Genomic DNA, 12,249 nt, shown 5'->3' on the forward strand with positions numbered 1-12,249 from the left:
TTCTTCTTCTTCTTCTTCTTCTTCTTCTTCTTCTTCTTCTCCTTCTTCTTCTTCTTCTTCTTCTTCTTCTTCTTCTTCTTCTTCTTCTTCTTCTTCTTCTTCTTCTTCTTCTTCTTCTTCTTCTTCTTCTTCTTCTTCTTCTTCTCTTCTTCTTCTTCTTCTTCTTCTTCTTCTTCTTCTTCTTCTCTTCTCTTCTTCTTCGTGGGCTCAGCTGGCGCCGATGTCTAGCACGGACAGATATCGGCGCCTAGACGAGGTTCGGCGGCGTCCCCTGCAGTGGGCATGCGTATACCGTTCTGTTAAGAGCGCCGACTTTGGGCGCGTGCACCAAAAAAACGGCCCTTGGAGCACACATGCAGAATATCGAGCGTCCTCTACAGTTTGCCAACCGAAAACCATCTCTCCTCTTGCTAACCCCTTCAGCCAGTAGAGCAGGTAGCGAAAACGCGGTTTGCAAACGTGGGTTGCTGGTTGGAAACAACCTTCCTATAAATCACAATTCTAGAAGTGGTCCATTCGCCTCTGAGAAAATGAATGCTGCACGTCGGGAGTAACCTGTCGATAAATCTTTGTGTTCGGGTGCCTTAGGCTGCAAAGACGCGAGGCAGATGAGATCATGTCTTTGAAGAAGCGTCCGCATTCTCAGTGCACGCTGCTGCTGCTGCTGCTGGCTGCTGCTGCTGCTGCTGCTGCTGCTGCTGCTGCTGCTGCTGCTGCTGCTGCTTGCTGCTACTGCTGCTGCTGCTGCTGCTGCTGCTGCTTCTTCCGTGGGCTCAGCTGGCGCCGATGTCTAGCACGGACAGATATTGGCGCCTCGACGAGGTTCGGCGGCGTCCCCTGCAGTGGGCTTGCGTAGACCGGTTCTGTTAAGAGCGCCGACTTTGGGCGCGTGCACCAAAAAAACGGCCCTTGGAGCACACTTGCAGAATATCGAGCGTCCTCTACAGTTTGCCAACCGAAAACCATCTCTCCTCATGCTAACCCCTTCAGCCACAGAGCAGGAAGAGAAAACGTGGTTTGCAAACGTGGGTTGCTGGTTGGAAACAACCTTCCTGTAAGTCACAATTCTACAAGTTGTCCATTCGCTTCTGAGAAAACGAATGCTGCACGTCGGGAGTACCCTGTCGATAAATCTTTGTGTTTGGGTGCCTTAGGCTGCAATGGCGCGAGGTAGATGAGATCATGTCTTTGAAAAAGCGTCCGCATTCTCAGTGCACGCTGCTGCTTCTGCTGCTGCTGCTGCTGCTTCCGTGGGCTCAGCTGGCGCCGATGTCTAGCACGGACAGATATCGGCGCCTCGACGAGGTTCGGCGGCGTCCCCTGCAGTGGGCATGCGTAGACCGGTTCTGTTAAGAGCGCCGACTTTGGGCGCGTGCATCAAAAAAACGGCTCTTGGAGCACACTTGCAGAATATCGAGCGTCCTCTACAGTTTGCCAACCGAAAACCATCTCTCCTCATGCTAACCCCTTCAGCCAGCAGAGCAGGAAGCGAAAACGCGGTTTGCAAACGTGGGTTGCTGGTTGGAAACAACCTTCCTGTAAGTCACAATTCTACAAGTTGTCCATTCGCTTCTGAGAAAATGAGTGCTGCACGTCGGGAGTACCCTGTCGATAAATCTTTGTGTTCGGGTGCCTTAGGCTGCAATGACGCGAGGCAGATGAGATCATGTCTTTGAAAAAGCGTCCGCATTCTCAGTGCACGCTGCTGCTGCTGCTGCTGCGGCTGGCGCCGATGCTGCTGCTGCTGCTGCTGCTGGCGCCGATGCTGCTTCTGCTGCTGCTGCTTCCCGTGGGCTCAGCTGGCGCCGATGTCTAGCACGGACAGATATCGGCGTCTCGACGAGGTTCGGCAGCGTTCCCTGCAGTGGGCATGCGTAGACCGGTTCTGTTAAGAGCGCCGACTTTGGGCGCGTGCACCAAAAAAACGGCCCTTGGAGCACACTTGCAGAATATCCAGCGTCCTCTACAGTTTGCCAACCAAAAACCATCTCTCCTCATTCTAACCCTTTCAGCCAGCAGAGCAGGAAGCGAAAACGCGGTTTGAAAACGTGGGTTGCTGGTTGGAAACAACCTTCCTGTAAGTCACAATTCTACAAGTTGTCCATTCGCTTCTGAGAAAATGAGTGCTGCACGTCGGGAGTAACCTGTCGATAAATCTTTGTGTTCGGGTGCCTTAGGCTGCAATGACGCGAGGCAGATGAGATCATGTCTTTGAAAAAGCGTCCGCATTCTCAGTGCACGCTGCTGCTGCTGCTGCTGCGGCTGGCGCCGATGCTGCTGCTGCTGCTGCTGCTGGCGCCGATGCTGCTTCTGCTGCTGCTGCTTCCGTGGGCTCAGCTGGCGCCGATGTCTAGCACGGACAGATATCGGCGTCTCGACGAGGTTCGGCAGCGTTCCCTGCAGTGGGCATGCGTAGACCGGTTCTGTTAAGAGCGCCGACTTTGGGCGCGTGCACTAAAAAAAACGGCCCTTGGAGCACACTTACAGAATATCGAGCGTCCTCTACAGTTTGCCAACCGAAAACCATCTCTCCTCATGCTAACCCCTTCAGCCACAGAGCAGGAAGCGAAAACGTGGTTAGCAAACGTGGGTTGCTGGTTGGAAACAACCTTCCTGTAAATCACAATTCTAGAAGTTGTCCATTCGCCTCTGAGAAAATGAATGCTGCACGTCGGGAGTAACCTGTCGATAAATCTTTGTGTTCGGATGCCTTAGGCTGCAATGACGCGAGGCAGATGAGATCATGTCTTTGAAAAAGCGTCCGCATTCTCAGTGCACGCTGCTGCTGCTGCTGCTGCTGCTGCTGCTGCTGCTGCTGCTGCTGCTGCTGCTGCTGCTGCTGCTGCTGCTGCTGCTGCTGCTGCTGCTGCTGCTGCTGCTGCTGCTGCTGCTGCTGCTGCTGCTTCCGTGGGCTCAGCTGGCGCCGATGTCTAGCACGGACAGATATTGGCGCCTCGACGAGGTTCGGCGGAGTCCCCCTGCAGTGGGCATGCGTAGTCCGGTTCTGTTAAGAGCGCCGACTTTGGGCGCGTGCACAAAAAAAAACGGCCCTTGGCAGCAGCGGCGAAGGCGCGAGGACGCAACACTAAACTTCTGCTCTGTGCAGTGTCCGGATAATTCTCCGCGGTTGGGCCAACTGCTGCACCTTGGTGTCCGGAAACTGCGTCAACGAAAGCGGGCGGATCCAGCCTGCATTGTGCGCAGGACCAGTGCGGCCTTTCTGCGGGGACTTTCTTGGACTTTGCCGCCCAAATCTCGCGCCAACAGCGTCAAGCACAGACAACATTGGCATCTACAGCTGGTTGGGACACACCCCCCGGATTCTTCACATTGGCAGCAGCGGCGAAGGCGCGAGGACGCAACACTAAACTTCTGCTCTGTGCAGGTGTGTAATTTGTCTTGTAATTTGGCTGTTCTGCATTCTTGTTGCTGCTGCTGCTGCCAACTGATTTTTTCCCCTCCCTTTCCTGTAAAATGTCCGTGAATTGCTTCAAGTGCAACGAACCGGTGGAATCTGATGACGCATCAGTTGTCTGCACTGAATGCTTTTACAGCTTCCATGTCGGTGCGTGTTCAGGGCTGCAGGAAACAGTTGTCCGCACAAGGGGAGATGCAGCTCGTAAAAGCTATAAATGCCCACTCTGTCGTTCAGGCAAATCGCGGCAAACGCCTAAAGAAAAAAAGAGCGAGGAGGACGGAGTCGATGCTATCATGTTTGCAAATCTTGTTAAACAGGTAAATGAACTGTCATGCCTGAAGGCGACCGTTGCTGATCTCGAGGCTTCGGTGGAAATGATGTCATCAAAGTATGATGAGCTATTGGCTCGTGTGGACAAACAAGACCAAACAATCGAGAGCTTGCTAAAGCGCGTCGAGAAGGTAGAAGGTGGTCAACAGGTCGAGTTACGTCAACTAAAGGAGGACATGAACACGTTAGAACAGCACAGCCGTGCCCTCAACCTAGAAATCCACGGAGTTCAGAGCTGTCCAGGCGAGAACTTGCTATCAAAAGTGAACGAAGTGGCCGAAAAGATAAAGCTACCCGCGGTGACCCAACAGGAAGTTAACGATTTGCACAGACTGCCGGCTAAGGGCTCTAAAATTCCCATAATCCTTGTTCGCTTTGCCAACAAAGGCACACGCGATGAATGGCTTAGGAACAGGAACGAACTGCGGACAGATGAGAAGTGCTGCATATACCTGAACGAGAACCTCACAAAGCGGAATAGGCAACTCTTGCAGCGTGGAAAGACGTGGGCCGATGACCATGAATTCCGTTTTGCATGGTACAGACATGGTAGAATTTACGTGAGGAAAGAAAGCGGCGAAACCGCCTATCTAATCAAAGATGAGTGTGATCTTGACAAGATCGTGACCTAAGCCGCTACCACTTCGAAGTGCGGATAACACAAGCGAACAACAAAAATGAGTTTTTCCTACCTGCTCCCTGAAGAACTAAAAGACGTTCTTGGTTTGAAGTACCATTCATTATTTAAATGTTTTCATATAAATACGCGGTCGCTAAATAATAAACTTTCGGAAATAGAGCTATTGTTATCTTCATTTCATTTCAGCAATGATGTTATCATGTTCACCGAAACTTGGTTGACTGATGACGAGACGTTCATTCTGCCCCACTATAAGAGCTTTTTTCTTAACCGCAGCAGTCGTCGTGGCGGCGGCGTGTCTTTGCTTGTAAGCAACGAACTGAAATCTGACACGCTTGATCAATATTGTGTTTGCAGTGATGACTATGAGATATTGACTGTAATTACCGGCGACATGGTTCTCTCTGTAATCTACCGACCACCAGACGGAAACATTTCGAACTTCATTAATTTCATTGACCACTTTCTTGCCTTTATAAATGAAAAAAAGTTAAAGATAATACTTGGTGGTGACCTGAATTTAGACATGATGTGTGACAATATTCATACGCGATGTTTCAATGTTGTGGTTAAGAGCAATAACTGTGAATATGTCATTTCTGGTTAAGAGCAATAACTGTGAATATGTCATTTCTAAACCAACTCGTGTTACTTGTTCTACTGAAACTTTACTTGATCTCTTTATTACAAATTATGACACCTCATGTGTTGAATCAGAAGTACTGCTATGTGATATTAGTGACCACCTTGGTATATTTATGGGTGTTTAAAAGACTAACCGCCATAAAAAAACAAAGTCATGTCACGCTACCCAGTTCGTCTCTGAAAAAAGCTTAGAAATGTTCCGCGATGATATTAGCAACGCAGATTTCTCTGAGCTGTATTCTATGGAAGACTGCAACGTCGCCTATGAATTGTTTATTGATACTGTGAAAAAAGTGTACGCAAAGCATTTTCCATATGTAACCAAAAGGCAATCGACACGTATAAGAAAACCATGGATTACACGTGATTTATTAAAGCGAATAAAGGAAAAACACAAAATATACAATAACTTTATCAAATGTAGAGATCCTGCAGTGTTTTCAACATTTAGAGCCTATCGAAATAAGCTAAACAAAGATATTAGGCTTGCTAGAGATCGATATTTCTGTGAATATTTTGAAGGATGTAGTAATAATCCAGACCTGCTATGGAAAAAACTTAATTCGCTGTTGAAGCCCTCGAGAAAGGAAGGCGCTATTGAAACCATAACATGTGGCGATGATGTCCTCACGGGTGCCGCTATGTCGAACGCTTTTAACAGCTTTTTCACAGATGTCACAAGCATGCCTTGTGACAATACCGACTACCCCTACATTAATGATCGCTTAGAAAATAGCTTGTTCCTTCATTCTGTTTCTGAGGCTGAGGTTGTGTCGGCATTTTTGGAACTTTCTAATAGTTCGGCCTGTGATGCGGACGATATCCAGGTCAAGCCAATTAAGTTTGTTATAGACATATTATCATCGCCACTAAGTTATTTATTCAACTTATGTTTTTTAAAGGGCATATTTCCAAATAAAATGCAGGTGGCTAAAGTAGTAGTTATTCACAAGAAAGGTGACAAGAACTCCCTTGGAAATTACAGACCTATTTCTTTGCTCCCTGTCTTTTCTAAAGGCTTAGAAAAGCTTATCTTCTCTCGACTGCAAAAATTCATAGAAAAAAAATGATATTATAACAGGATGGCAGTTTGGATTTCGGAAGAATAAATCCACTGAGCTTGCGCTTCTTCACGAGAAAGAATATATCCTAAACAGTTTTGAAAAGAAACATATCGTGCTAGCTACCTTCGTAGATTTCAAAAAAGAATTTGATTCTCTAAATCACGAACTGCTGATTAGAAAGCTTGAAATGTATGGAATTAGAGGTCTTCCTCTGCAACTTTTAAACTCTTATCTTTCTAATCGTGCACAATATACAACCATTAATGGTATTGAGTCTTCTTTAAAGAATATAAAATATGGAGTGCCGCAGGGTAGCATATTGGGGCCTTTGCTCTTCAACTTATTTATTAACGACATAGTAAACATCACCGACCAAGCATCGTTTTTTATTTATTCAGACGACACAAGTATTTTCCTCTCAACGAATGACTGCGATTCCCTGATAGACAAAGGAAACAATATTTTATGCCAACTAAACACCTGGACAGAACTAAATGGGTTAAAAATAAATGTGAATAAAAGCAAGGCTGTTATCTTCCGACCAAGGAATAAACTTCTGCATACAAATAAAAAGCTACTACTTAATTCAGAGGAGATTGAGATAGTAGAAAAATTTAAAACACTTGGAGTCGTCTTTCACGAAACAATGTCGTGGGACCATCATGTAGATACTATCTTGCCTAAACTCGCTCGAGTCGTAGGACACCTATATCGCCTGAAAACAATGCTTCCTTCGAGGATTAAGGAGCTCATATACAAATCGTTGTTTTTGTCCCATTTAAATTATTGTCACCTTGTCTGGGGCATGACCACTTTGAATAATCTAGACAAAATTTATCTACTTCAAAAGAAAGCGATAAGGTGCATATTCCAGCTTAGTTTCAACCAGCATACAAACCAGTACTTTGAAGATGCATGTATTATGAAAATTTTTGACATCTATAGTTTTCAACTGCTTTCGAGATATAAGAAGGAGCTACTTCGTCATACTGATTATTTGGGGAGACTGGCCTCCCTAACGCCGAGCGAGAAGCTGTATAACACTAGACAACACTCCCCGTGGCAGACTAAAACTCCAAGAACAAACTACGGATTACAAATGATTGCCTTCCAGTTGCCTAAACACCTAAACACGTTACATCATAAAAATATTGACATAATTAGTACGCCGATCCGTGACCTTTGTAAACATTTCCTGTGTTTCAAAAATTAGTCTGCTTTTATAATCTTTTCATTTTTCCTTTTTATTCAGTGTTTGCATCAAAAGTTTGTAGTAACTAATTTTGTTATTGTGATACTGTTGCACAATATGTATTCTTTGTTCCGCAGATGCCTTTGTATATGTAGGGGCCGAGGGCTCGTCAAGCCTCGCTGGCTTTTTCCTCGGCCCTTTTCATCGTTGTGATGAATAAATCTCTATTATTATTATTATTATTATTACTTGCAGAATATCGAGCGTCCTCTACAGTTTGCCAACCGAAAACCATCTCTCCTCATGCTAACCCCTTCAGCCACAGAGCAGGAAGCGAAAACGGGGTTTTGCAAACGTGGGTTGCTGGTTGGAAACAACCTTCCTGTAAGTCACAATTCTACAAAGTTGTCCATTCGCTTCTGAGAAAAATGCTGCACGTCGGGAGTACCCTGTCGATAAATCTTTGTGTTTGGGTGCCTTAGGCTGCAATGACGCGAGGTAGATGAGATCATGTCTTTGAAAAAGCGTCCGCATTCTCAGTGCACGCTGCTGCTGCTGCTGCTGCTGCTTCCGTGGGCTCAGCTGGCGCCGATGTCTAGCACGGACAGATATCGGCGCCTCGACGAGGTTCGGCGGCGTCCCCTGCAGTGGGCATGCGTAGACTGGTTCTGTTAAGAGCGCCGACTTTGGGCGCGTGCATCAAAAAAACGGCTCTTAGAGCACACTTGCAGAATATCGAGTGTCCCTCTACAGTTTGCCAACCGATAACCATCTCTCCTCATGCTAAGTCCTTCAGCCAGCAGAGCAGGAAGCGAAAACGCGGTTTGCAAACGTGGGTTGCTGGTTGGAAACAACCTTCCTGTAAGTGACAATTCTGCAAGTTGTCCATTCGCTTCTGAGAAAATGAGTGCTGCACGTCGGGAGTACCCTGTCGATAAATCTTTGTTTTTGGGTGCCTTAGGCTTCAATGACGCGAGGCAGATGAGATCATGTCTTTGAAAAAGCGTCCGCATTCTCAGTGCACGCTGCTGCTGCTCCTCCTGCTGCTGCTGCTGCTGCTGCTGCTGCTGCTGCTGCTGCTGCTGCTGCTGCTGCTGCTGCTGCTGCTGCTGCTGCTGCTGCTGCTGCTGCTGCTGCTGCTGCTGCTGCTGCTGCTGCTGCTGCTGCTGCTGCTGGCGCCGATGCTGCTGCTACTGCTGGCGCCGATGCTGCTTCTGCTGCTGATGCTTCCGTGGGCTCAGCTGGCGCCGATGTCTAGCACGGACAGATATCGGCGCCTCGACGAGGTTCGGCGGTGTCCCCTGCAGTGGGCATGCGTAGACCGGTTCTGTTAAGAGCGCCGACTTTGGGCGCGTGCACCAAAAAAACGGCCCTTGGAGCCCACTTGCAGAATATCGAGCGTCTTCTACAGTTTGCCAACCGAAAACCATCTCTCCTCATGCTAACCCCTTCAGCCAGCAGAGCAGGAAGCGAAAACGCGGTTTGCAAACGTGGGTTGCTGGTTGGAAACAACCTTCCTGTAAATCACAATTCTAGAAGTTGTCCATTCGCCTCTGAGAAAATGAATGCTGCACGTCGGGAGTAACCTGTCGATAAATCTTTGTGTTTGGGTGCCTTAGGCTGCAATGACGCGAGGCAGATGAGATCATGTCTTTGAAAAAGCGTCCGCATTCTCAGTGCACGCTGCTGCTGCTCCTGCTGCTGCTGCTGGCGCCGATGCTGCTGCTGCTGCTGCTGCTGCTGCTGCTGGCGCCGATGCTGCTTCTGCTGCTGATGCTTCCGTGGGCTCAGCTGGCGCCGATGTCTAGCACGGACAGATATCGGCGCCTCGACGAGGTTCGGCGGTGTCCCCTGCAGTGGGCATGCGTAGACCGGTTCTGTTAAGAGCGCCGACTTTGGGCGCGTGCACCAAAAAAAACGGCCCTTGGAGCCCACTTGCAGAATATCTAGCGTGTTCTACAGTTTGCCAACCGAAAACCATCTCTCCTCATGCTAACCCCTTCTGCCAGCAGAGCAGGAAGCGAAAACGCGGTTTGCAAACGTGGGTTGCTGGTTGGAAACAACCTTCCTGTAAGTCACATTTCTACAAGTTGTCCATTCGCTTCTGAGAAAATGAATGCTGCACGTCGGGAGTACCCTGTCGATAAATATTTGTGTTTGGGCGCCTTAGGCTTCAATGACGCGAGGCAGATGAGATCATGTCTTTGAAAAAGCGTCCGCATTCTCAGTGCACGCTGCTTCTTCTTCTTCTTGTTCTTCTTCTTCTTCTTCTTCTTCTTCTCTTCTTCTTCTTCTTCTTCTTCTTCTTCTTCTTCTTCTTCTTCTTCTTCTTCTTCTTCTTCTTCTTCTTCTTTTTCTTCTTCTTCTTCTTCTTCTTCTTCTTCTTCTTCTTCCGTGGGCTCAGCTGGCGCCGATGTCTAGCACGGACAGATATCGGCGCCTAGACGAGGTTCGGCGGCGTCCCCTGCAGTGGGCATGCGTATATCGGTTCTGTTAAGAGCGCCGACTTTGGGCGCGTGCACCAAAAAAAACGGCCCTTGGAGCACACATGCAGAATATCGAGCGTCCTCTACAGTTTGCCAACCGAAAACCATCTCTCCTCATGCTAACCCCTTGAGCCAGCAGAGCAGGAAGCGAAAACGCGGTTTGCAAACGTGGGTTGCTGGTTGGAAACAACCTTCCTGTAAGTCACAATTCTACAAGTTGTCCATTCGCTTCTGAGAAAATGAATGCTGCACGTCGGGAGTACCCTGTCGATAAATCTTTGTGTTTGGGTGCCTTAGGCTGCAATGACGCGAGGCAGATGAGATCATGTCTTTGAAAAAGCGTCCGCATTCTCAATGCACGCTGCTGCTGCTGCGGCTGCTGCTGCTGGTGCTGCTGCTGGCTGCTGCTGCTGCCTGCTGCTGCTGCTGCTGCTGCTGCTGCTCCTGCTGCTTCCGTGGGCTCAGCTGGCGCCGATGTCTAGCACGGACAGATATCGGCGCCTCGACGAGGTTCGGCGGCGTCCCCTACAGTGGGCATGCTTAGACCGGTTCTGTTAAGAGCGCCGACTTTGGGCGCGTGCACCAAAAAAAACGGCCCTTGGAGCACACTTGCAGAATATCGAGCGTCCTCTACAGTTTGCCAACCGAAAACCATCTCTCCTCATGCTAACCCCTTCAGCCACAGAGCAGGAAGCGAAAACGTGGTTAGCAAACGTGGGTTGCTGGTTGGAAACAACCTTCCTGTAAGTCACAATTCTGCAAGTTGTCCATTCGCTTCTGAGAAAATGAATGCTGCACGTCGGGAGTACCCTGTCGATAAATCTTTGTGTTTGGGTGCCTTAGGCTGCAATGACGCGAGGCAGATGAGATCATGTCTTTGAAAAAGCGTCCGCATTCTCAGTGCACGCTGCTCCTGCTGCTGCTTCCGTGGGCTCAGCTGGCGTTGATGTCTAGCACGGACAGATATCGGCGTCTCGACGAGGTTCGGCGGCGTCCCCTGCAGTGGCCATGCGTAGACCGGTTCTGTTAAGAGCGCCGACTTTGGGCGCGTGCACCAAAAAAAAACGGCCCTTGGAGCACACTTGCAGAATATCGAGCGTCCTCTACAGTTTGCCAACCGAAAACCATCTCTCCTCATGCTAACCCTTTCAGCCAGCAGAGCAGGAAGCGAAAACGCGGTTTGCAAACGTGGGTTGCTGGTTGGAAACAACCTTCCTCTAAGTCACAATTCTACAAGTTGTCCATTCGCTTCTGAGAAAATGAGTGCTGCACGTCGGGAGTACCCTGTCGATAAATCTTTGTTTTTGGGTGCCTTAGGCTTCAATGACGCGAGGCAGATGAGATCATGTCTTTGAAAAAGCGTCCGCATTCTCAGTGCACGCTGCTGCTGCTGCTGCTGCTGCTCCTGCTGCTGCTGCTGCTGCTGCTGCTGCTGCTGCTTCCGTGGGGCTCAGCTGGCGCCGATGTCTAGCACGGACAGATATTGGCGCCTCGACGAGGTTCGGCGGAGTCCCCTGCAGTGGGCATGCGTAGACCGGTTCTGTTAAGAGCGCCGACTTTGGGCGCGTGCACCAAAAAAACGGCCCTTGGAGCACACTTGCAGAATATCGAGCGTCCTCTACAGTTTGCCAATCGAAAACCATCTCTCCTCATGCTAACCCCTTCAGCCACAGAGCAGGAAGCGAAAACGTGGTTTGCAAACGTGGGTTGCTGGTTGGAAACAACCTTCCTCTAAGTCACATTTCTACAAGTTGTTCATTCGCTTCTGAGAAAATGAATGCTGCACGTCGGGAGTACCCTGTCGATAAATATTTGTGTTTGGGCGCCTTAGGCTTCATGACGCGAGGCAGATGAGATCATGTCTTTGAAAAAGCGTCCGCATTCTCAGTGCACGCTTCTTCTTCTTCTTCTTCTTCTTCTTCTTCTTCTTCTTCTTCTTCTTCTTCTTCTTCTTCTTCTTCTTCTTCTTCTTCTTCTTCTTCTTCTTCTTCTTCTTCTTCTTCTTCTTCTTCTTCTTCTTCTTCTTCTTCTTCTTCTTCTTCTTCTTCTTCTTCTTCTTCTTCTTCTTCTTCTTCTTCTTCTTCTTCTTCTTCTTCTTCTTCTTCTTCTTCTTCTTCTTCTCTTCTTCTTCTTCTTCTTCTTCTTCTTCTTCTTCCGTGGGCTCAGCTGGCGCCGATGTCTAGCACGGACAGATATCGGCGCCTAGACGAGGTTCGGCGGCGTCCCCTGCAGTGGGCATGCGTATACCGGTTCTGTTAAGAGCGCCGACTTTGGGCGCGTGCACCAAAAAAAACGGCCCTTGGAGCACACATGCAGAATATCGAGCGTCCTCTACAGTTTGCCAACCGAAAACCATCTCTCCTCTTGCTAACCCCTTCAGCCAGTAGAGCAGGAAGCGAAAACGCGGTTTGCAAACGTGGGTTGACGCGGTTTGCAAACGTGGGTTGCTGGTTGGAAACAACCTTCCTGTAAAT

General features: G+C 48.7%; 1 protein-coding gene across 1 annotated transcript; it reads left to right on the top strand.

Annotated features, from left to right (window-relative positions):
- The first annotated feature begins 3,711 nt into the window (after window positions 1-3,711).
- On the top strand, window positions 3,712-4,380 carry LOC144123699 (uncharacterized). Its single transcript, XM_077656481.1, has one exon. The coding sequence runs from the start codon at window positions 3,712-3,714 to the stop codon at window positions 4,378-4,380; it is 669 nt and encodes a 222-aa protein (XP_077512607.1).
- Window positions 4,381-12,249: the final 7,869 nt, after the last annotated feature.

Source organism: Amblyomma americanum, chromosome 3, assembly GCF_052857255.1.
Source record: "Amblyomma americanum isolate KBUSLIRL-KWMA chromosome 3, ASM5285725v1, whole genome shotgun sequence".
NCBI classification, from domain to species: domain Eukaryota; kingdom Metazoa; phylum Arthropoda; class Arachnida; order Ixodida; family Ixodidae; genus Amblyomma; species Amblyomma americanum.

What these genes read in the sequence shown, in the direction of transcription:
- LOC144123699 (XM_077656481.1), top strand. Translation starts at nt 3,712, where the DNA reads ATGTTTGCAAATCTTGTTAAACAGGTAAATGAACTGTCATGCCTGAAG.